We start from the raw sequence: 21,338 nt of genomic DNA on the forward strand, positions 1-21,338 counted from the left end.
AGATGCATCACACTCTTATTGATTGATATAGCTTCAGTTGAGAGGTCCAATTAAACTACTGTTTTTACACTCAATAACTGCCATTTTGTTTCTTCACAGGAAGGTGTGAGCATTAGTTTTTATTTGACTGCTAACATTTGTAAAACCCATAATCTACTTGGAGAAATAAAGAACAAGATTTTTTAAAAATGGAAAGATTAGTTTATGGGTTTCAGCACTGCATAAAACTCCTCTCCAACCAAATCAGTCCCTGGAGCCTCACCAAATTAGCCCCACATAAGGAGCTTCATTTTATTCAGTAAGTGCATATTAATTATTTTACTTCCAGGCACCATTCCAGAGGCTGGGCATGTAGTGAACATGCCAGACATGGTCTGCGCACTTACAGAACAGTCTAATGGGGAAGGTATGATGAGTAATGACAAAAGTACAGAGTGTCATGGAAACAAATACTAAAAAAACCTACCCTCCTAGTCCAGGTCTCAGATACAAATTCTCTGAGGCAGTGGCATTTATGGTGGGATCTAAGAGCTTAGTAGGAGATAGCCAGGCAAAGAGAAGCCAGCCAGCATGTATGATAATTTTGAAACATCTTTTCATGAACTGACTGAACTGGCTTGAAAACCTTTGTCCTAATTCCTGCTTGGCCATTATTCAGCTATGTGAGCTTAGCTGAATCTCCTAATGGCCCTCCACCTCAGTGCCATGGGCCAAGTGAGGATTTCAGATTACAGAACCTCTAAGGTTCTTTCTGGCTATTCAATCACAAGGCAAACATCCAATACACAGATTACTATCCAGTTAGTACAAGTAACAACTGCTTTTTTGAACAATCTTTAAACAATATACTGTAGCACACGATATTTCCAACAACAGGGTAGATGCTCACAGAAACTCCACCAGGTAAAAATACTGGATTACAAAATCCTTTTCTCTTTTTTTTTTTTTTTAACATTTATTTATTTTTGAGAGACAGAAAGATCATGAGCAGGAGAGAGGCAGAGAGAGAGAGGAAGACACAGAATCCAAAGCACGCTCCAGGCTCTGAGCTGTCAGCAGAGAGCCTGATGCAGGGCTTCAACCCATGAACCATGAAATCATGACCTGGGCCGAAACCAAGACACTTAACTGACTGAGTCACCCAGATGCCCCTACAAAATCATTTTCAATGCATGGCAGAGCTGATGGGACAAAAATGCAATTTTTCAGTGGCCAGAAACAGTAAGTAAGTATGAATCCACGGAGGTAAGTAAGCCCTGGAACTGGAGCTTGAATGAAGGTAAATGTGAATCTCTAGTGGTTTAGTGTGTGGTTTTTAGACGACTGTGGGAGAACCCTGCATGAAGCTGGAATCCTAAAGATTCAGGGTCACATCTTTAAAGGATAAACAAAAAAGAACTTCTGCCCTGCATAAGTAGAAGCTAAAGATATATCCTGTCCTCGACTTGCTCTAGGGAAAGCAAGGAAAAAAAGTCTCCCCTGCCGATTTCTAACCATTAATACAAGCCTGCACTTATACATTTGGAGCCTATATTCACCCTACTTCTCTGTTGCCCCCAAACCCTCAAGCTCAAAATTCGGTTTAGAATGGTTCCCTGTTGGTTACCTCACAAATCATCCCTGAAGGAATGCACTTTCAGAGTGCAGAACATGAAGCCCAGAACATGAAATTTTCTACTGACAAAGTTTCAAGCCGTATGAACTCACAATCACAAATCATTAAATATAGGAGGCAACAAGGCATGATGAGTTAGTCAATGGTAATACCAAACAAAAAAATCAGAGCTACAAAGATTATAGCTGGTGCAGTTAGGAACAGAATATAAAAGTAACTTGTACATAATGGTAAAAGAAATTAAAAAGGGAACTGAAAGTATGTTGAAACAAAAAAGGAGACTATTAAAGATACTAGGCAAGTGTGGAAACACCGCAAATGAAACTTTTACAAATGAAAAGAGGTAAATGGGTGAGAATTTTCTAGAACTGATAAAAGAAACAATCTCATATTCAGGAACCCTATAAATCAGTCTGAATAAATAAAAATAGCCACTTAGCAAGGTTAGCAATTAAACTATGGAACACTAAAGAGGAAAGCAAGATACTGAAAGCAAAGGAAAAAAAAACTGCATACAAAGGAATAAACATTATACTAAACGTCAACTTCTCAAAGGCAAATGGAGGTCAGATGACTATGGAATGATAGCTTTGTAATGCCAAAATCATTTTTGGCAATGCCAAAAACCCTATTTTTATACCCAGAAAAACATTCTAAAAACAATAGCAAAACAAAGACATATGTGGAACTGTGGCTTTCAGTTGAAGGTTATTGCCAGCCTACAGATACCCTAAGGAGGCTATGTAGGGGAATAAATATACCAACCTTGCTCCCTTCTCTTCCTCACTACCTAAACCTCACTACTAGCCAGAGACTAAAAGAGTTATTTTCAGTTCAAAGAAAAATAAACAAACCCCAAAGCCTCCAGGAGCACCAAGGAAAAACAAAAGGAAAGTAGCCAAAATAATCCCCCAACTAATTTTATAAAACAAGAATTACCTTGGTTCCAACCCAGATAAGAACCATATGAGAAAGTAAATTACATGTATCACTCATTAGCACAGATTTAAAAAAATGCTAAACAAAATACTAGCAAAGTGAACTTAATATGCAACATAGGTAATATATCAAATCTAGTGTGGATCATACCAGGAATATAAGATTGGTTCAAAATTAAAAACCTGATCAATGTAATTGAGTAAAATAGCAAATTATAGCAGAGAAAAACCTCACAGGATCACAGCATTTGACAAAACAAATGTTTATAATAAAAAGTCTTAGTCATGAAGGAATGGAAGGATATATTCTTCTTCTTCTTCTTCTTCTTCTTCTTCTTCTTCTTCTTCTTTTGAGGGATACATTCTTTTTTTAAAAAAATTTTCTTTAATGTTTATTTATTTTTTAAAGAGAGAGAGAGAGAGAGAGAGAGAGAGACAGAGTACGAGTGGGGGAGGGGCAGAGAGAGAGGGAGACACAGAATCCGAAGCAGGCTCCAGGCTCTGAGCTGTCAGCACAGAGCCTAACGCAGGTCTCAAACCCACAAACTGCGAGATCATGACCTGAGCGGAAGTCAGATGCTTAACCAACTGAGCCACCCAGGCGCCCCAAGGGATACATTCTTAATATGGTAAAGACATCCACAAAACATCTACAGCAAAATTATATTCTATGAAAATGTTAAAAACATTTCACTTAAAAGTAGGAATAAGTCAAGGATGACTACTACCATAATTATTATTTGGCATTATACTGGAAATCCTAGTTTGTAAACTGAATTAAAAAATAAATAAAAGCATCCAGATTAGAAAAAAACCCCACAAAACTATCAAGTCACATGTCTCATTTTCTATAAGGAAAATTCAGAAGATTCTACAATCAAATTATAAGCATTAATAAGAATTTTACAAGATTGCCAAATTGAAGATAAATTTAAACTGCATTTATATAACAACAAAAGTTAGAAAATGCAATTTTAGAAAAAATACTATGGTTGACCTTTGAACAATGTGAAGATTAGAGTGCTGACCCCCAAAAACTTACCTATTAATAGACTACTGTTGACTGGAAACCTTATTGATAACATAGTCAATGAACACATATTCTGTATGTTATGTTTTATACATTGTATGCTTACAATAAAGTAAGCCAGATAAAAGAAAATGTTATTAAGAAAATCATAAGGAAAGGAAATACATTTATAGCACTGTATTGCACTCACTGAAAAAAAATCCATGTATTAGTAAACCTGAGCAGATCAAACCTATGTTGTTCAAGGGTCAACTGTACCTAAAATAATGAAAAACATGGCACCTACCAATAAATCTAACAAGAGACATGCAAGATCCTCATGAAGAAAATTATAAGCCTCGAATGAAAGAATTTAATTTAATTAATTTATTTATTTCAAGTTTATTTATTTATTTAGAAAGAGCGCACCCACAAGCAGGGGAGGGGCAGATAGAGAGGGAGAGAGAAAGAATCCCAAACAGGCTGTGCAATGTCAGCACAGAGCCTGATATGGGGCTCAAACTCACAAACCGTGAGATCATGACCTGAGCTGAAAACAAGAGTCAGATGCTTAACTGATTGAGCCACCCAGGCGCCCCTAGAATTTTACAGAAATAAATAAATGAAACAAAATACACTATGGTAATGAATAGACTCAATATCATAAAGATGCACAATTTCCCTAAATTAATCTACAGACTTCATACAAGTCCAAATACCAGAAAGAATTATTAATTTGACAATTTGATGCCAAAATTTATGTGAAAAGTCAAGTACCAGCCAACTGAATTGAAGAAAAATCAGGCTGGATGATTGTTCTTTCTGATAGTAAATCTTATCATAGAATGATAGTAATTTGCAAATTGTGCTATAGGTAGATTTAGTGAAAAAGAACAAAACAAAGAAAAAAGACTTCAGAAACAGACTCTTCGCTCTGCTTTCTCCAGCTCTTTCTTTCCTTTCTTCATTCTTGTGATAAGGGCCAGCAAAACTGAGTGCTACACTTTGCTTATGTGAGTATCAGGACAAAGCTGGCACCAGTATCTAGTGCCATGAGAAGAGAAGATGTCTCTTGGAACAGCCAAAGTGTGGGTGAGTCCCCAGTTCACAAAGGCAGACAAGAGTGAAAAGACTAGTGTGGGTATTTGGTCACCACACAGAGATTTTTGCATGTTCTCTTCCAGAGCAGGATGAGAGCCTTTCACTTACTGGGCTCCAAATTCAAGCTGGATCATCATCTGAGCTGAGGAAGGATTATGGAGCTTGGTTTCTTTGGATGCCAAGGCAGAGAAAGAAAACTATGCTGGCCTCAGAAGGGCTCGCATTCTAGAAGATGTGCGAGCAAAGTTGCCTGAAGGAATCTGGACCGATGTAAGAAGCAAGTGGCTCTAAAATATCAGCATTACCCAAGAAAGTCCAGTTTTCCTTCTATTTCAGCAGTGTCAATACATGTCTGCAGGAGAGTGATAAGGATGTAAATGGAGTAATAATATCACCACTGCAATCTCATTTAAAATGTAAACATGGGTTTGTGGTGTCATTGCCGTAGCCCTTCAGACCTCTCTCCTGAGCTCTAAATTGGATTTGACCTTCCATTGATTAGCTTTGCCGATATCTGCAGATCTTTTCAGACTGAACTCCCTGTCACTTTGATTCTGTATTTACAAATGTGGTACAAACTCTTGTCAACCATTCTCACTTCTGGGATTCAAGTTGAAGATCTGATCATGGGAAATGCAACTGAGCTGACCTGGGCACACGGGCAAGGACATAATGCTCTCAGAGAGCCTGGCAATGGTCTCGTAGCTGCAGATTACAGCGAATAGGATGCCAGGATCCATTTAGCACAAATAATCTAAGAAAGCTCTACAGAAAATGTGGCAAGGAGGGCAGGTAATATCTACTGCCAGTTAGGGAATAGCTAAGAATTAGAAAGTAGAAAAGAGAGAACGTTGCTCTTTAATACTGTTTTCATGAGCAATTCCGGGAACTTTTAAAATGAATACTATTAAAGGTCCGCTTTTGGGAAGTTACAAGGAAGGTTCTGAAACAACAGCTATCCAGACATGGAAGTGAATTTTATACTTTGCCCCCAAAATAAAATAAAGTGTAAGTAATCTGAATGCATGCGGACCAAGAAGCCTCCCCCCAAATGGAGAAATGCTGAACTTACATTGGTGACATACTCGATATCCTTCCAAAGGATGCACTCCCTGGGGAAATCAGCCAAGTCTAAGAAGTGATCCACCACCACTTGGCCGATCAAGTCATGGCGAGAGAACCTGTCAAAGTCATACACAGAGAAGTGAAGCTTCCGTGCTGCAAGGTCATTGTAGGGAACCGGAAACAAAAACACTTCATCAAACACAGGGTTTAGGGTCTTTCTGTGCACTTTAGTCTGGTGTTTTGTTTTCCGATCAGGAAGCAAATAGATCTTGACATAAGGATCTGAAGTCCCAGAGAAGTCCTTGGCGGGCAAATTGACAGCTTTGTGAATCTTCACTATGAGCTGCTCTAAGTCACAGTCATATTTCAAAATGAAATTCAGTTTCCCACAGGCTTTGCTGTTACTCCTTGTCCCATCATCAGTATCCAATGACCTCTGCTTATATAACTCCGGTTTAATTCGGCCAATTCCAGTCAACTGTTCCTGTTTTTGAAGCTGCTGGATATTGAAGTCTGGGTTTGACAAGTTGAGCTGTCTCCGGATTGAATTATGCCTTGAGTGAGGAGGAAGAGAGAAGAAAAGTTACAACCCCAATAGCTACGGGTCTTCCAGAAACTTGTGCCTGGGCTCGAGGTAGTCAGTTATGCACTGTTAAAAGCTCAGATCCGTGGGTTTTTGTTTTTTGTTTTTTTTGGCCTAAATTCAAAAGGCTCATCAATGTGAGTAAGCTGTTCCCCAAGGCTTGAGGCTCAAAATCGAGGCTTGGTATCAGGAAACAAACCTACTGCCACGTGACCTTGGAGCTGTAAAGGTTTAATGCACTTTCTAAACTACTATGCCAATAAAGAAGCCTATTCAGTTGGTGGAATGTAAAGATTTGTACAAACTGCTTTAAAAATAAAATTATTCACCTTTTATATATAATATCATCCTGAAATTGAAATAGTTAGCTATGTGTTGTTGCCTTAAGAAGAATGCATCTGTCTCTAAATTAGATAGAATTTCCTGTCTCTCGCTTATAACTTTATTGGTAAAGAAATTCTTACTGGTTAAAATGAAAGCATTTCACAAGAGCACAGTTCTTGCTCTTGTGAGAATGTAGGTGACAGGATATGTCCGCTTGTGCTGGACTGTGTTGGCTCTGACAGGTGCCACTGGCAACTCCATGACAGTGCTTCTGTCATACTATGTGGGTGATTAGTGATCAGGAGCAAGGGCTTTATTTCTGCAATAAACACTAACAGCATAACAATTAAAGGTAAGCTACTACAAACGTATACAGGAATTCAAAGAAGGTTGGATACTGATATTGGCAAAGTGAGTATCTGCTGACAGAATCTAGTCTTTACCCTAGAAGCTTTTTGGTTTGGGTTAGTAGTGCCCCGGAAATTCTCTATGAAACCTGCCTTATCTGTGCGAGTCCTCATAAATTGAGAGTAGTCATTACACACAAGGTTGTTTTCCATATTATTTTTGTTTATTTTCAGCTCAGAGTCATTATACCATATTTTTCTGGTGTCTCCCAATAACCTTAATTAAAGTAGCCTCTGTCCACCAGTAGGTGAAAGGGAACAGCCAGGCTGTCTCTGAGGGACTTACAAATAGTTCGAGAGGCAGAGTAAACATTTGAGTTTGTCTTCTTTTCCTTTCTTGAGACTACTTTATGAAATAAAGATGGAAAATGGGATTAACAGACCCCCCCAAACATGTCTGAAATTATTCTCCCTGGTAACACAGATGTTGTTATACTAACCATTCCTCTTCATCTTCCTATGCTCAGCATACCTTCCTATGCTTCAGCAACCTATGCTCCTGGTCACTAATTAATCACCCACATGGTACAACAAGAGCACAATCACAGAACGATCACATGTACCTGTCGGAGCCAACCCAGTCCACTGCAGGCAGACACATCCCAGGCATATGCATCCCCATATGTGCAAAAACCATGTGGTCTGAAAGATTCTGTTGTCAGATTTTTATTTCTTACAAAGAAATCCACAATCTTAAGTTTTCTCTGCATCTTACGATTTTTCAAGTAGGGGGAGGGCAGTCAGGGGATGCTGCTAAACATCTAAAACCAGCTGTCTGTGCTCATACAGCTCAGTCACTCCCTTGTCCAGACATTGACCCTCTGCAGTGCCAGAACAGAGCTCCAGTCTCACTCTACTGGGATCTCTGGGCAGAAGGGACTGGCAGGGAACAGCACGTGTCCAGCTCTATGCAAAGGCCATAAAGGGGTGGTACCAGTTGTGGCCCCTGCTACTGATTTTTCCCTCCAGTCTAGATTCAAACAAGGGCCCTACTTGGGGCTGGTGTCAGTTCCCACTTACAACAAGCCATTCCAGGAACCGTCTAGTGATGTTGTTTAAATATTAAAAGTGCTTCCTTAAGGCCCACCTTCTTTGGACCAATGTCTGATGGGACACCAGTCTTGGGTCTACACTGGACCCAACCCTGCCACTCTGCTACCACTTTTCTCCCAACCTGGTTGCTGAGCTGACTTTCTGTGCATAACAACCTACCTTTGGGTTTTTTGAGTACTGGCTTTAGACTCATCACAGCAACATTTTGTCTTATATGTAGGACTAGGCCTGCCATGCAAATTTTAATTTTAATTTAAAATACACGACTCTGTTTAGCAATGGCACATATTCTGTTTTACTTGCACATTTTCTTAGACAGTAAATCTGAAGAGAAGTAAGTCCCATGTGCTCGGCTCTTCCTAACCACAATGGATTGCCAGGGGGTTGAGGGAGTAGACTGGGGAGGGCATCATGAAGAGATCTTACTTCAAAGACCAAACAAGATCCCAACCGCACAGGATGCCTCCATTCAAAATTCTGATATAGCTGAAGATTCCTTTTAAAAACCAAGCACAGATATGAACACTATTATCTACCCAAATGTTTTCCATCACTAGTTTCATTCCCAATACTTCTTCCTCCATTCAGGATCACACTATTAGGGAAACAGTTGAATCCAACCAAAAGGTGGTGGCTTAAAGCAGACAGCACAGACTGTAACAGGCCATGACAGTTCTCACTTCCTGGGGCTCTCTTTCAATCGCTTTCAATTTCCTTTCAGGAGAGAGTCAGGGATTACCAGAGTTGGGGGGCGGAGGGGTGGGCGGGTAGACTAAAGAAGCTCAAAGGAGTAGGAACCAGGGTAATTCACCACCTCCCTGTATAACCTCTGCAGCTCTCTTGGCTGAGACATGAGCAAGTACGGCACGGAAGCCACCGCAGGGATGAGAAGACAAAGGAGAAGAAATGGAAAATCAATATCCCATAATTTCATAGGCTATTCACATGGAGGTGGGATCGAAAGGCAAGTCCAAAGCAAGAGAAAGGAAAGATATGGAACAGAATATTGTGATCTGGCCCCGTCACCCCAGGTGAGGTGGTTCTAAAAATGGTCAAAGGAGGTGGCCCTTGACTACAGTAGACCACAGGAATCCAGGGCAAGGGTCTGGAATTTTAATGCTACGGAGTGAGTGTGACAAGGAGAGATCTGAAGCAGACAGTCCTCTGAGTAGGTCTGGGGAGTCCTGTGTTTTGGTATTCTCAGGACTTAATGTGCACAATTAAAGGAAGGAAAAGAAATGGTTTCCAAAGACTGGGGGTGCAAAGGAAAGCTGAGAGATGGGGTCCTCTGTAAATAAGTCACACTCTGACGCTGTCTTAGAGAAGCCAGCCACTGGGATTGAGACCCTCAGCTCCCCCTACCTCCCACTTTCCCTCAGTGCAGGCAGAGCACATTTTCCTGTTGTGGAGAAGTGAAAGATCGGGGATGTGTTTGTCCCAGATCTGAGGTGGAAGATTGGTGGTTGAGCCTGGAGAAATCCTTATTTCAAAGATGATTAACAAAATCTGTAAAGCAGATTTCCTACAACAAACTCAAAAACACTTTAATGCCTGAAGGAATCTGAGCCTTGTGCTGAGATGCAGCCAAGGGTCAGTAGAGGCAGGGGCCCAGATATAAAAAAGCTTTTCCAGGGGCGCCTGGGTGGCTCAGTCGGTTAAGCATCCGACTTTGGCTCAGGTCATGATCTCACAGTTTGTGAGTTCAAGCCCCATGTCTGGCTTTGTGCTGACAGCTTGGAGCCTGGCGCCTGATTCGGATTCTGTGTCTCCTTCTCTCTCTGCCCCTCCCCTACTTGTGCTCTGTCTCTCTATCAAAAATAAATAAATGTAAAAAAGAATTTTTTTTTAAATAAAAAAATTTAAAAAAAAAGCTTTTCCTCCTCTCCTTTCCTCAAATTTGAGTTAGCCGGTTCCAAGGTCCCACTTTGAGTCCTCCAACAAACTCTTGGTCCCCGAACCATCACCAAAAAAGCCAACTACCTCCACTGGATTTTAAGAAAGAGGACATTACCACAATTTACCAAATACGAATGTGCAAAGCAAAGGGTCAGGTAGGGTGGAAGGCACAGACAGGCAAAGCCTAGCCACTGCCTGCAAGGAGTTGGCCGGCCAGGAGAGTGATAAAATAGTCAAACACTAACACACAGCAGGTCAGAAGAGGGAAAGAACTGACCAGATGTTAGGGAGCCACAGAGACAGATAGAGAGGCCTCTGGCTTGGGAAACTGTCATGGAGGAAATGGTACTCTCACTGAGCCTGGTTACTTAACTTGGCCTCATATTATCAGCTTCCAAGCTGGTGCTGTAGACCTCAGTAGGGAAATCAAGCAAGTTTCCACCTTGGCAACCAGCTCTTCAGCAGAATTGGATCTTCAACCCTTCTGTCCCCACAGCTTTCTCCTCATATATGCCAACATCTTCTGTCTAGGCTCTGGGTGAGAGCAGACAGTCATCATTCCCACTATCCTTTGCACCTCCAAATATCCTGTGCAACTACAAACAAATTACACTCTTCTACCTGCCATCATCTCAGTGACCCCATCTTAGAGGTGAAACTTGGCCTATCCCTTCCCTGGTTCTGGGGCACCAGTGTTGACAGAGCTTCAAGGTTCAAGGAAAGGAAAGAGAGAAGCAAACTATGATTTCAGAACCACATGGGTTTCTTTACTAGGTTCAAGTCGAGACAGGGAAGTTTGGAAACGCTGGGGATGGGATTGTTTCCCTTCTTGAAAACTCCCGAGGTGACAGAGAGGAAGAGGTTGGGTTGTCCTGAGCTGTAGGCAGACACGGAAGAGGAAGTCTCAGAAGTGAACTCACTACAGGGCAGGAGGAAATGGGGGTCTTTCTCAGTGCAGGATTCAGAGGTCTCCAGGGTGAGTGATATAAGAAAGATGTAACCATCACACCTTGGCCAGTGGAGGTGTAGGGTCAAGTGCAATTGGATATTCTGATGCATGACCTGCTTCCTCCCACACCTCCCAAGTTAAACAAGTTTGAAATCTTGGTGTCATCTTCCAATGTTTTATTCCCTATTTCTAAGATGATCCTATGTCCACCAACACCTTCTCTGAAGTAGCTCACAACTCATGCCTCTTTCTGCTTTCATTGCTTCCAGGAGTTCAGACCTCATCATTATTGACCTGAATCAGCCACTATAGCCAGTCTTCACCCTATCTCAAGCCTCTTATACAGTCTTGCCAGAATGATCTTCTAGAAAACAATTTGACTACTTTAATGTGCATAATTGGAAATAGGCTCTTCTTGCCTATTTCCCCAACTAAGCTGTGGACCTTTTAAGGTCAGGGCAATACATATGTGTGTGTGTGTGTGTGTGTGTGTGTGTGTGTGTGTGTGTGTATGTTTTTTCATCTCTTTACTACCAGTATATGATATGGAACTTTTCACATTGAAGATGCTTAATACAAGTGTCTAGAATAAATAGATGAATGCCAAGGAAATAACAATTTCTAATAATTAAACCCCAGTAGAGAAAATACACATTTATATCTAGTTTGAGAACCTCATGGGAGTTGAGAGAAGTCTAAGCAACTTCCATTTTCCAAGCTGTCAGTTTATTAAAATTTGGAGAAATATCTAAGACTCATCCAAAACACTGTTGTGTTTTAAATGTTCACATCTAAAAAATGTTTTCAACACACACACACAAACATACCTTAATAGAACTGTGGTCCTCATAGAGTAATTACAACATTTAGTCTCAGCATACCACTTACTGGAGTTGTGGCCAGTGATGGGACCCGAATCTAAAGTTCAATAATTGTCGAGGTGCCTGGGTGGCTCAGTCAGTTAAGCATCCGACTTTGGCTCAGGTCATGATCTCACAATTCCTGGGTTTGAGCCCCACCTCAGTATCTGTGCTGACAGCTCAGAGCCTGGAGCCTGCTTCAGATTCTGTGTCTCCCTCTCTCCCTGATCTTTCCCTGCTCTCACTCTGTCTGTCCCTCTCTCAAAAATAAATAAACACTATAAATAAATAAATAAATAAATAAATAAATAAATAAAGAAAGAAAGAAAGTTCAATATTTGTCACCTTCTTTCAACTCTGTCAGTATATTTCTGTGAGTCTGTGGCTTGCTTAGTTTGGAGATAAGGCCAAAAGCCTAAGTGTAAGGCTCTGAAGTCAGGTAAGACTTGGGACAAAAGGCCTTCCACTGGCCTCATCCCATATAGGCCCTTCTTTGGTTTATACTTCTGGCCTTTTGCCATTCTTGTCAGTGGAACATGATAAAAGTGGCTGAATACTGATGAAGGTATTCTGTCAGCTATTCATGGAAAAAGTCTGCTCTAGGGGCGCTTGGGTGGCTCAGTCGGTAAAGCGTCTGACTTTGGCTCAGGTCATGATCCCACGGTTCATGAGTTTGAGCCCCACGTTGGGCTCTGTGCTGACAGCTCTGAGCCTGGAGCCTTTTTCAGATTCTGTTTCCCTCTCTCTCTGCCCCTCCCCCCCTCATGCTCTGTCTCTCTGTCTCTCTCTCAAAAATAAACATTAAAAAAAGAAAAAAGAAAAAGTCTGCTCTATGCCAGGGGCTGCACTAGGTGTTAGATATATAGGGAAAAACAGCGGCTATAGTTTTTGAGTTCACAGAACTCCTAGATTAGAGAAGGGGTACAGGCAACAAGCAAACAAATAATCATTTAGTTAGAAAGAGAGTTTGATCCTGTGAAGAAATGCAGGCAAGGCGACATATGAGAGAATGCAGAGTGGGAGGGAGTGGAGGAAAGAGTACATACTTCAGAGAGGATGGTGGGGAGGCCTTTCTGAGGAGGTGATGCTTTAGGTGGGACATTAAAGCTACAAAGGAGATGGAGGGGAAAAAGAAAAGCACTCCAGGCTGAGGGAACAGCTTGTTCGTGAAGGCCTCAAGGCAGGAAAAGGCAGGGGATACTGAAGGCATGGAGAGAGAGGCTAGTGTAGCTGGAACATGATGAGCTTTTCCAGGTAAAGCTTCCTAGTGAGTCCTTGTCCTCTGGGGCAGTGCTGCATGGTGCTGAGGTTGGGAGCTGACAGAAGTAGACTGTGGCGATAACACACAGGTTCTAACAGGCCTGATAAAGAGATGGCAGTGTGGTAATTGAAATTTATATAAAACCAAAGTGTTATATAAGAAGTTTGAGACGACTTAATAAAACAGGTTGGACTTTCATCTTGGGATGTGAATCAGGAAATGCATTAGATGCCTTGCAAAGGCTCCTTCTATTTTGAGGACCTAGGGATTTTTATATATTTGGAATAGAGATATTTAAAATGTTCTGGTATTGAAGCATTCTGAAAACAAATCCATATTTCCAGTATTATACAAAAGGGATTTCATCTAAAATTGAAAAGAATTAACAGGGACTTTGGAGGGTTCTAATAGTAACTGAGCTAGCTAGAAACAGAATGTTAATGTGCTTGATCGTGGGAAACAACAGGAAGTCGTCCTGACTAGAAACCTTCTGAGAAGACAAAACTCATCTTTAGGGCATTCCATAGACATTGGTGGGAGCTGCACATATTCATGATCAAGAGGCCAGGAGAGGGTGAGCTTTCCAATGTCAGTGCTGTGACAGAAGCTATGCTGATGGACTGCAGGGACAGTGGGGATGCCCTTAACTGGGAGTCTAAGGCTTATGTGCTCTGGGTAAAGGAGCTGTCCTGGGACTCTGGGGACAAGTCCCCAGACAGCTGCAGGAAGGAAGCAGTAAGAAGGAAAGTGATTACAGTGAGGAAGTAGGAGCATTATAAGAAAAAAAGGAAGAAATAAGAACTAGCAGAGCAGACTGTTTAGAGCCATCTCAGCACAGTACCTTCTCCCTCCCCAAATCAGTATCGAGAACGTTACTTAAAAAGAATGTTAAAAATTTTGGAACGTGAAGGAAATTTCATTCATTTCTCTCATTTTGTCAGTAAAAATGTTTTGTGTGTGTTTATAAATAACACAATTCCTAAAGAATGAGAAGACCATATACCACTCATTATGATGAGACCATAACTAATACATACGTATTTCCCGACATAACCCATAAAACTAGGTCGGTAGTAATTTAGGTAAGAATGTTTTAAATGCACAATGATACAAATTATCAGTATTAGATAAACACAGCTGGAAAGAGTTTAGTTTTCTTATGGTAGATCAGATATTACTAAACTTGATTTTGCCCATCAGAAAGATAATTACACGACTCTCAAACTAAAATAAATCTAAATGTAAATTCATTTTATAGAAATAATTCCTTCGCTTTCTTCTTTTTTTCCCCTTCTACCCAATTTCCATAAATCAGTGGTGAAGATACTACAATTTTCATTCTTTCTTTTTTAAAGTTTTTTTTAAAGTTTATTTAATTATTTTGGGGGTGGGGAGCAGAGAGAGAAAGAGTCCCAAGCAGGCTCCACTGTCACCACAGAGCCTGATGCAAGGCTCGAACTCACAAACCATGAGATCACGACCTGAGCTGAAATCAAGGGTCGGATGCTCAACCAACTGAGCCACCCAGGTACCCCTACAGGTTTTATTCTTAAATGAAATACATTTCTTGATAAGTAGAGTACTTATATATTTTCCTAGAATAAATACTGTGATAATTATAGTGATATGATTGCTATCAATTCATTAGAATCATGGCAGAGGCCTCAGATCCATAATCTAATAAAAGCACAGTACTATCACCTTGTATTGATGCAACCTAGGTCAGAAAAATTAACATTCAGAGTAAAACCGAATCGAAAACAATTTCAATGGATACTCCATCTGAAAGACTCCAGTTATTGAAATAGTGAAGGGATTTTATTACGAGTCTACACCACTGCATGAACGCCATGACAGCATCAAACAGAGCTCCAGCTATATTTAAGTCATATCTAAAGAGAAATCCTAGTGATAAAATCTGAGGAGTTCTTCTAAATCAAATGGCAAACAACCATCCATTTCCTCACAGAGTAATATTTTAGGTTTAGCTCTTTGATTCAGAATTGGAAATGATGCTAAAATAGGTTTGTGGAAAAATTAAATTATAAACTGTCATATTCCATCCCACTTAATGTGAATGAGCAGAGTCTCTAGGATAAACTCGATTAACATAAAAAAGGGTAAAATCTTACTTCTGTTTCTAGAGAACAAATAAAAAAGATTTTTAAAAAATGCCCCCAAACTGTGCTCGCACTCTCCAAATAACAGCACATGCTATTCCTCTGCTATTGCTCAACCAAATATTTTCATTTTAAAAAAGCTACTTCCTGTATCACTTATCCTGAAAACTCCTGTCGAAAGTGAATTTTGATATCCGGGGATTGAGAATTGTCTGTTTAACATGAAAGGCATGTTTATGCAACATCTGAGTCCTGGAAGAGGCCAGTCACAGGGGAATGATCACGACAAAAACAACACGGAAATCAAAATGGCCGTTCACGTTTTGGAGTACTTACCAGGTGCCACCTATGTAAAGCACAGGATGTGCACGTTATTGCTTCATTCTTAAAAGCACCTATATGTTGGTATTATCACTATTTCTCTCTCACAGAAGAGAAAATGGAAACATATGGAGGTTAAGTAATGTGTCCAGTGTGTCATACATGTAAGTAAAGCCAGTTCACTTGACCCCAGAGCCCTGGGTTTTTATCACTGCACTACATGATTTCTCTACTGCTTAAAGCGGAGCATGCAGCCCACAGAAAGGAAGTGACCCGAGGCCTGGGTACTCTAGGCCTTACAAAGGCTGAAGATGGACAAAGACCTCCAGCCACTTTGTGGACTACAAAGACAGTCTGTGCGACAGCTCGGCTAGGTCAGAGGCACAGAGAATAAGTCCAATAGCACTAAGAGGATAATGGGAAGAGTGGTTAAGAGGTCTCAGGCTCTGGTGTTGGTTGAATCAGGGTCCAAACTCTGAATGCATACCAATCTATGATGTTTTTACTTAAACTCTTTGACTTAAGTTTCTTCTTCTGCAAAATGAAAATAACTTTTGCATCTCATGCGAAGTTGTGAACTATAATAAAACAATGCATAAAGTTCTTAGTACTTGTCATGGTTAATCTTGGCAATGTAACTATTATTATTATGGACTATTATTATTGTGGACCCTACACAGGGAACTCAAGAGAAGTAAGGAGCCTCACTGGAGCATAGGAAGCACCACATTTTCCCATATTCGCATCTCTGAAACTGAATGGACATGTGAAATTTCGGTTACAGGATCCTTGGCTAACCAACACTACTGCTGCCAATAGAGGGGAGCGAGGTGGTCCTTGCCTTGCAGTCAGAAAGGAAGGGGGCATTACTGACCGGGCCGACGAGGTTGGCTCTGTGACTTGGCGCTGTACACGGACGCCATGGGCACAGTTCTCCTGGCCCCCCGCTTGGGTCGAGAGGGGAATGTCAGGGGAGGTGTGGCTGATCTTCATGGAAGAGTCAGGGCAGGGGGTGGGAGGGTCTAGGAAGCCCTCACTGTTCTCCTGCTCATTGGTCTCTGTGTCCGTGTAGTTAAGAGGTTCCCGATTGTCGTCTTTGCTACCAGAGAGCAGGCCTCGTTCTCGCCATGGAACCCAGCAGAGTTTCCAAGACACGAAGAGAGACACGCCAAAAAGCGCGAGGCCACAGGCAGTGACCACAAGGGTCAGCAGGCTCACTGAGATATCTGCAAAGAAGCAAAGATCAAAGGTCAGTGTGATTGCTCGTCCTGTGCCCATCCATTGCACAGTGCAGGCAGAATGACCCTTTAATCCATTCATCCCTCAGGAGCTGGCTGCAGGAGATAGGCCAGGGATGCTGCCGGGTCACCTGATTCTGGCGCAGGGATGGTGAGACTCAGACACAGCACAGAGAAAGTGACATGCAGGCCATGATTCAAAACAATGAACAGTCTGCTCTAGCAAGAGACGGGGTATATTCAGGGGGACTAGGAATGCCCTCCAAGTCAACTGAGACCCTACACCACAGCAATACAAATCATTGAGGCTTTGTGAGCAGGGCAGTTTCAACTGTCCTTAAAAATTATGCGATCATTTCAGAGAGCTGTATAATGAAATTTGGGAATTGTTTAAGTAACAACTTTCTAATACAAGAGAAACTAGAGTGCTTTCTTTCTCTTTTTGACATTGACTTTTAAGGGTCTCAGCAAAATGAAGCTCAAGTCCTCTGAAGCCTCAAGAATACCCCCATCCAGTGGCCAGGTACCTAGGACCCAGTGCTGACCACCGTAGTTTGGGTTTCCCCAGTAGCAGATCCTGAGACAAGTATTCAAGGGCAGGTGGTTTATTCAGAAGGGGAAGAAAACACAGGTAGGTGAGTAAGGAAGTAATCCAAGGAAGGCAGCCAGCGAAGTGGGCTTTACCAAGCCAGTTACCCAAGGGGCAAGGGGCTGGGCTATTTATAATGTCAGCTCCCTTCAGTCATGGATTGGAGGGCAGCTCTCAAGGGGCATTTCCCACCTGTAGCACGAGTGGCAAAGTAAGCTTCAGTGGCCAGAAAAATCGAACATTCAAATAAATGCAGGGGTTGGCCTTTGGAGGTGAGCGGGCATGTGCTGAAGTGGTGAGAGTGAGCAAATATGGCAAGGCAACCACGGCATCTGAGGCCCGGACTGTATGGCCTCAGCTAGGGTCCGTGGCAGTGCAGTGGCTGTGCCCTTAACGCCCAGAACAAAGCCCAACTCCCTCCAGGCTTCCACTCCACGCTACAGTAGACCCAGGGAGGCTAAGGCATCAACCTGAACTCATTCCTGGGTGGCTGTAAGCCCTACTTTAAAGGACACTCCCACCTGCCCTTACTGCACTCCATCACATGCAGGAGCTCCAAGGATTCTCCCAGGCTTTGCCTTTACTGTCCATCATCAATATTTGCATTGCTTCAGCCAAAGTTTTCTGAATGTCCATTACATGCCAGGTACTGGGCTAGGTTTTGGAGAGAGTACAATGGGGAACATGAAAGGCACATTCCATACCTTCCTCATAGACTCATATTCTCGTGAAGAAGAAAATTAGGAGTAAGTTAATTTTCCAATATTAATTATCCACAGCATACCGATAATCCATGACATGAGACAACTGACATTTCTGCTGAGGCATGTGAGCTCCTACTGCAGGTCACTTACCTACTGAGTCACGCTGACCACCCACCATCTGTGTGCTTTTCAACATGACTCTGAAGGTACTTGATCATTCTTATGAAATGATAAAGCAGTTTCCTCATGAAAAATGGCTCTTGAAAGAATGCCAGCTGCTAGGACTGGTGATGGAGCTAATGTATCTCCTCTACGCCTCCCCATCAATCTCTGCCTTTTCAGTGAAATAATATTGTCTCTGCTCGACAACACTGGGGCTCCAGTTTCACATGGGTAAGTGAGCTCAAATCTGCCACCTTTCTCTCCTCAAGTCCCACTGAAAGGGGATTAGCAAACTATACAACAATGTGAAACAAGGATGACTTCCATCAATCCATCAGTGAACCAGTATAACATTGAGAGGTTTCTAGAATTGTTTTAAAGGAAAATCCAATTAGTATTGAACATTTAACACAAGCAAATGAAGGGACACTAAGGAAACAATAAAAATTAAAACTCCCAGGTGCAGAGAAACAAGGGCAAGGATGAAGACAGGGAGTAGAGTCAGTGGGGGCAGAGTAAAGGGCACCAGAAATCACACCTCATGGAGCCCCAACATGAGGTAGGAAGAGAGTGTGGTATGGCCACAGGCTCCACTGGGTTCCATCAGCTCACACAGGAGTATGGGAAATTCATCTGTGCAAACTCCTAGGATAGGTAGTAGTGCTCAGGACACAGAAAGGAGGAGACTTTATCCTCATTAATCAGGTGGCCACAGCAAACATCAACTCCCACCTAGTCCAATAAAACACAAAAACAAAACAGGCTCCATACCATAGTGAAATCCCTTAATACATTCTGTAATCCAAATGGAGGTAAAACTCCTATGTCCTGTTAATCACTGTGGCACTTTACTAACACAGACACTGCTAGAAAACACCAGCAAAGGCTGGGGTTGGGACACACTGGGAAGCAGTAGGTTTAGGAGTGTAATGTGATAATTCTTTTGTTATTCACCAAATATTCACTCTCTCCCCCCACAATGCCCCCATACCAAGGAAAGAGCATAAATCCCAATCCCCTGATGTTGATTTTGTCCATGTGACTTTCTCTAGTCAATAAAATCCAAGGAGATATGGCCCATGCCAGCTCTGACCAGAAGACTCTTGGCTCCCACCTTCTGCCAGGAGAAGAAATCTTAAATAAAGCCCAGTCTTTCAACTTAGTTACTATCACGGGAAGACTTGTGGCACAGGCCCAAAGTCCCGAATGAGAAGCAAGCTTAAACCTTATCCACAGACTGGGGAAGAGCTGCAGCTGATCCACAGATCCATGAGCAAACCCTAGTTGATGTTTTAAGTTCCTAATATTTTGAAGGAGTTTGTTACCATGGCAAAAACAGTTGACTCATACACATGACCATATAATTTATTGTCCTAAGCTGGGACACCTTTAAGAGAGAGAGGTGTGATGTTAATAATCACTTGGGACAAGAGACTTTACCCAGTACCCAGGGCAAACCAGGGAATATGGTCACTCTGGACTTAAGCTCTGAACTCATCACTTTGGTACAGCATAACCTCTCAGGGTTGAGGTGGCATAGATAACATGCTAAATAAATGAAATTAAATTAACCCACTTCTGCTAGTAACCACAGGGACCTGACCCAACACAAGAATGACCCAAGCTTGTTAGCTGACTCCCAGTTCATGCACCCAAAAAACAGCTTGCTCACCAGTCCAGTCATGGGGGATCTATGAGAGCAGGAATCCCATCCATCTCAGTATTGAATGCCAAGCAACTAAAAGAACACTTGGCACATTGTAGGCATTGAGTAAATGCCTGATGATGCCCACATGAATAGCTCTATGGCCACCTACTACTTTTACCGTGAATTATGGTTGTGTCCTATAAGCTCTAGAGGTGCTAGTCACATTCATAATCATTACAGATTTTTGTGCAGATAGGTATTAAAGAGAATTTCTAGTAAATGGCAGAAGTGATTTCTTCTTATTCACACAAAGGTACCATGTGGGTTAGCAATGGGCCAGGGAATGCCTTTGAGGAGAAACCAGTAGTGACCTACACAGACATACCAACCACAAAGCAAAATCATCTGGGCTTCTGTTTTTAAACAACTCAGGGCACCCTCTGGACACTTTTCTCTCTTTTTTCAGAAAGAAGTGTTAGAAAACTCCTGTTGAGTCACTAGGGCCACAGATACTACCCACCTCAGACCCATGACTTTAGGAAAGGGAGGAGAATCAGCTTAGAATCACATAACAGCCTTGCTTAGAAGAGATTTCTTAAGTTAGGTGGTAGGTACATGGCCATTTGTTTTATGATTGATCCTGAAACCATATGTATTCACTATATATAATCTTTGGCATTTATGCTATATTTCATAACAAAAACTGAAAAAAATAGTAACATCAAAAAAATAATTATTCTAAAGATAAATTTTCTGAAAAATGGGAAAGTATAATTAGTCCTTCTGTCCAAGAGCCAAGAGAATAACCAGATGGTGATTCAGGGATGAAAGGAGGCAAATGGCAACCCAGTTCTGATCCAGATCCTTGGAGGTGTTGCTGCTTGGGGGTGACTGTGCACAAAACTGCATCCAGATCTGCCACAGAGTACATTCTTCCGGGGAAGATGTGGCCTAGAAGACCCTGCAGTGAGGTCTGACCATCAGAACTCTCTTCTACCTGCTATTAGATGCAGCCACTGAACATGATGTAGTGTAGCAATATCCTTGATCTTGCAGACATCAGATACAAGATACCATGACATCCCTACCCCCAGAAGACATCCCAGCTGTACACCTAGAATTCTAAGGGATCCATGCAAGCCTAAATACTTGTTTTGGAATGGCAAATATTATTGTACAATGAATGAAAGGCTTGAGCTTCCATATACTACACACAGGCAGATGAACAGTAGTTGTCCCCCTAAACTATGAAGGGCCAGTAAGAACACATAAACTGACAACCAAAGAAAAATAATGGGACAAATCAGCAGCTCAAAAGAGGTCAACCAAGCTGAGCCATCAGAATAAACTGGTCCTGACATTAAATAAAATAGTGATAAAAACTAAGAGGTATGGGTAAAGTAGTGATCAGAAGCAGATGGGCTTGAGATCCCAGCTGATCTAAGGAAAGAAGATTGGAGGGGTGCCTGGGTGGCTCAGTCGGTTAAGTGTCCAA

At 41.8% G+C, this 21,338-nt stretch overlaps 2 protein-coding genes across 2 annotated transcripts in view; both read right to left on the minus strand.

Moving 5' to 3' along the window:
- The window catches only part of SYT9 (synaptotagmin 9), a 198,198-nt gene that overhangs the window by 123,968 nt on the left and 52,892 nt on the right, over positions 1 to 21,338 (minus strand). The window contains exons 2-3 of the mRNA XM_027073240.2: positions 16,377 to 16,728; positions 5,736 to 6,282 (exon numbers count right to left, since the gene is read on the minus strand). Of these exons, the coding sequence (XP_026929041.1) occupies positions 5,736 to 6,282; positions 16,377 to 16,728 (899 nt within the window). The remainder of the gene's footprint in view (positions 1 to 5,735; positions 6,283 to 16,376; positions 16,729 to 21,338) is intronic.
- The window catches only part of NLRP14 (NLR family pyrin domain containing 14), a 283,814-nt gene continuing 279,067 nt past the window's right edge, over positions 16,592 to 21,338 (minus strand). The window contains exon 12 of the mRNA XM_053203537.1: positions 16,592 to 16,728. The gene's annotated coding sequence lies outside the window, so the exon portion shown is untranslated. The remainder of the gene's footprint in view (positions 16,729 to 21,338) is intronic.

This window comes from Acinonyx jubatus, chromosome D1 (genome assembly GCF_027475565.1).
Source record: "Acinonyx jubatus isolate Ajub_Pintada_27869175 chromosome D1, VMU_Ajub_asm_v1.0, whole genome shotgun sequence".
Classification (NCBI taxonomy): Eukaryota; Metazoa; Chordata; class Mammalia; order Carnivora; family Felidae; genus Acinonyx; species Acinonyx jubatus.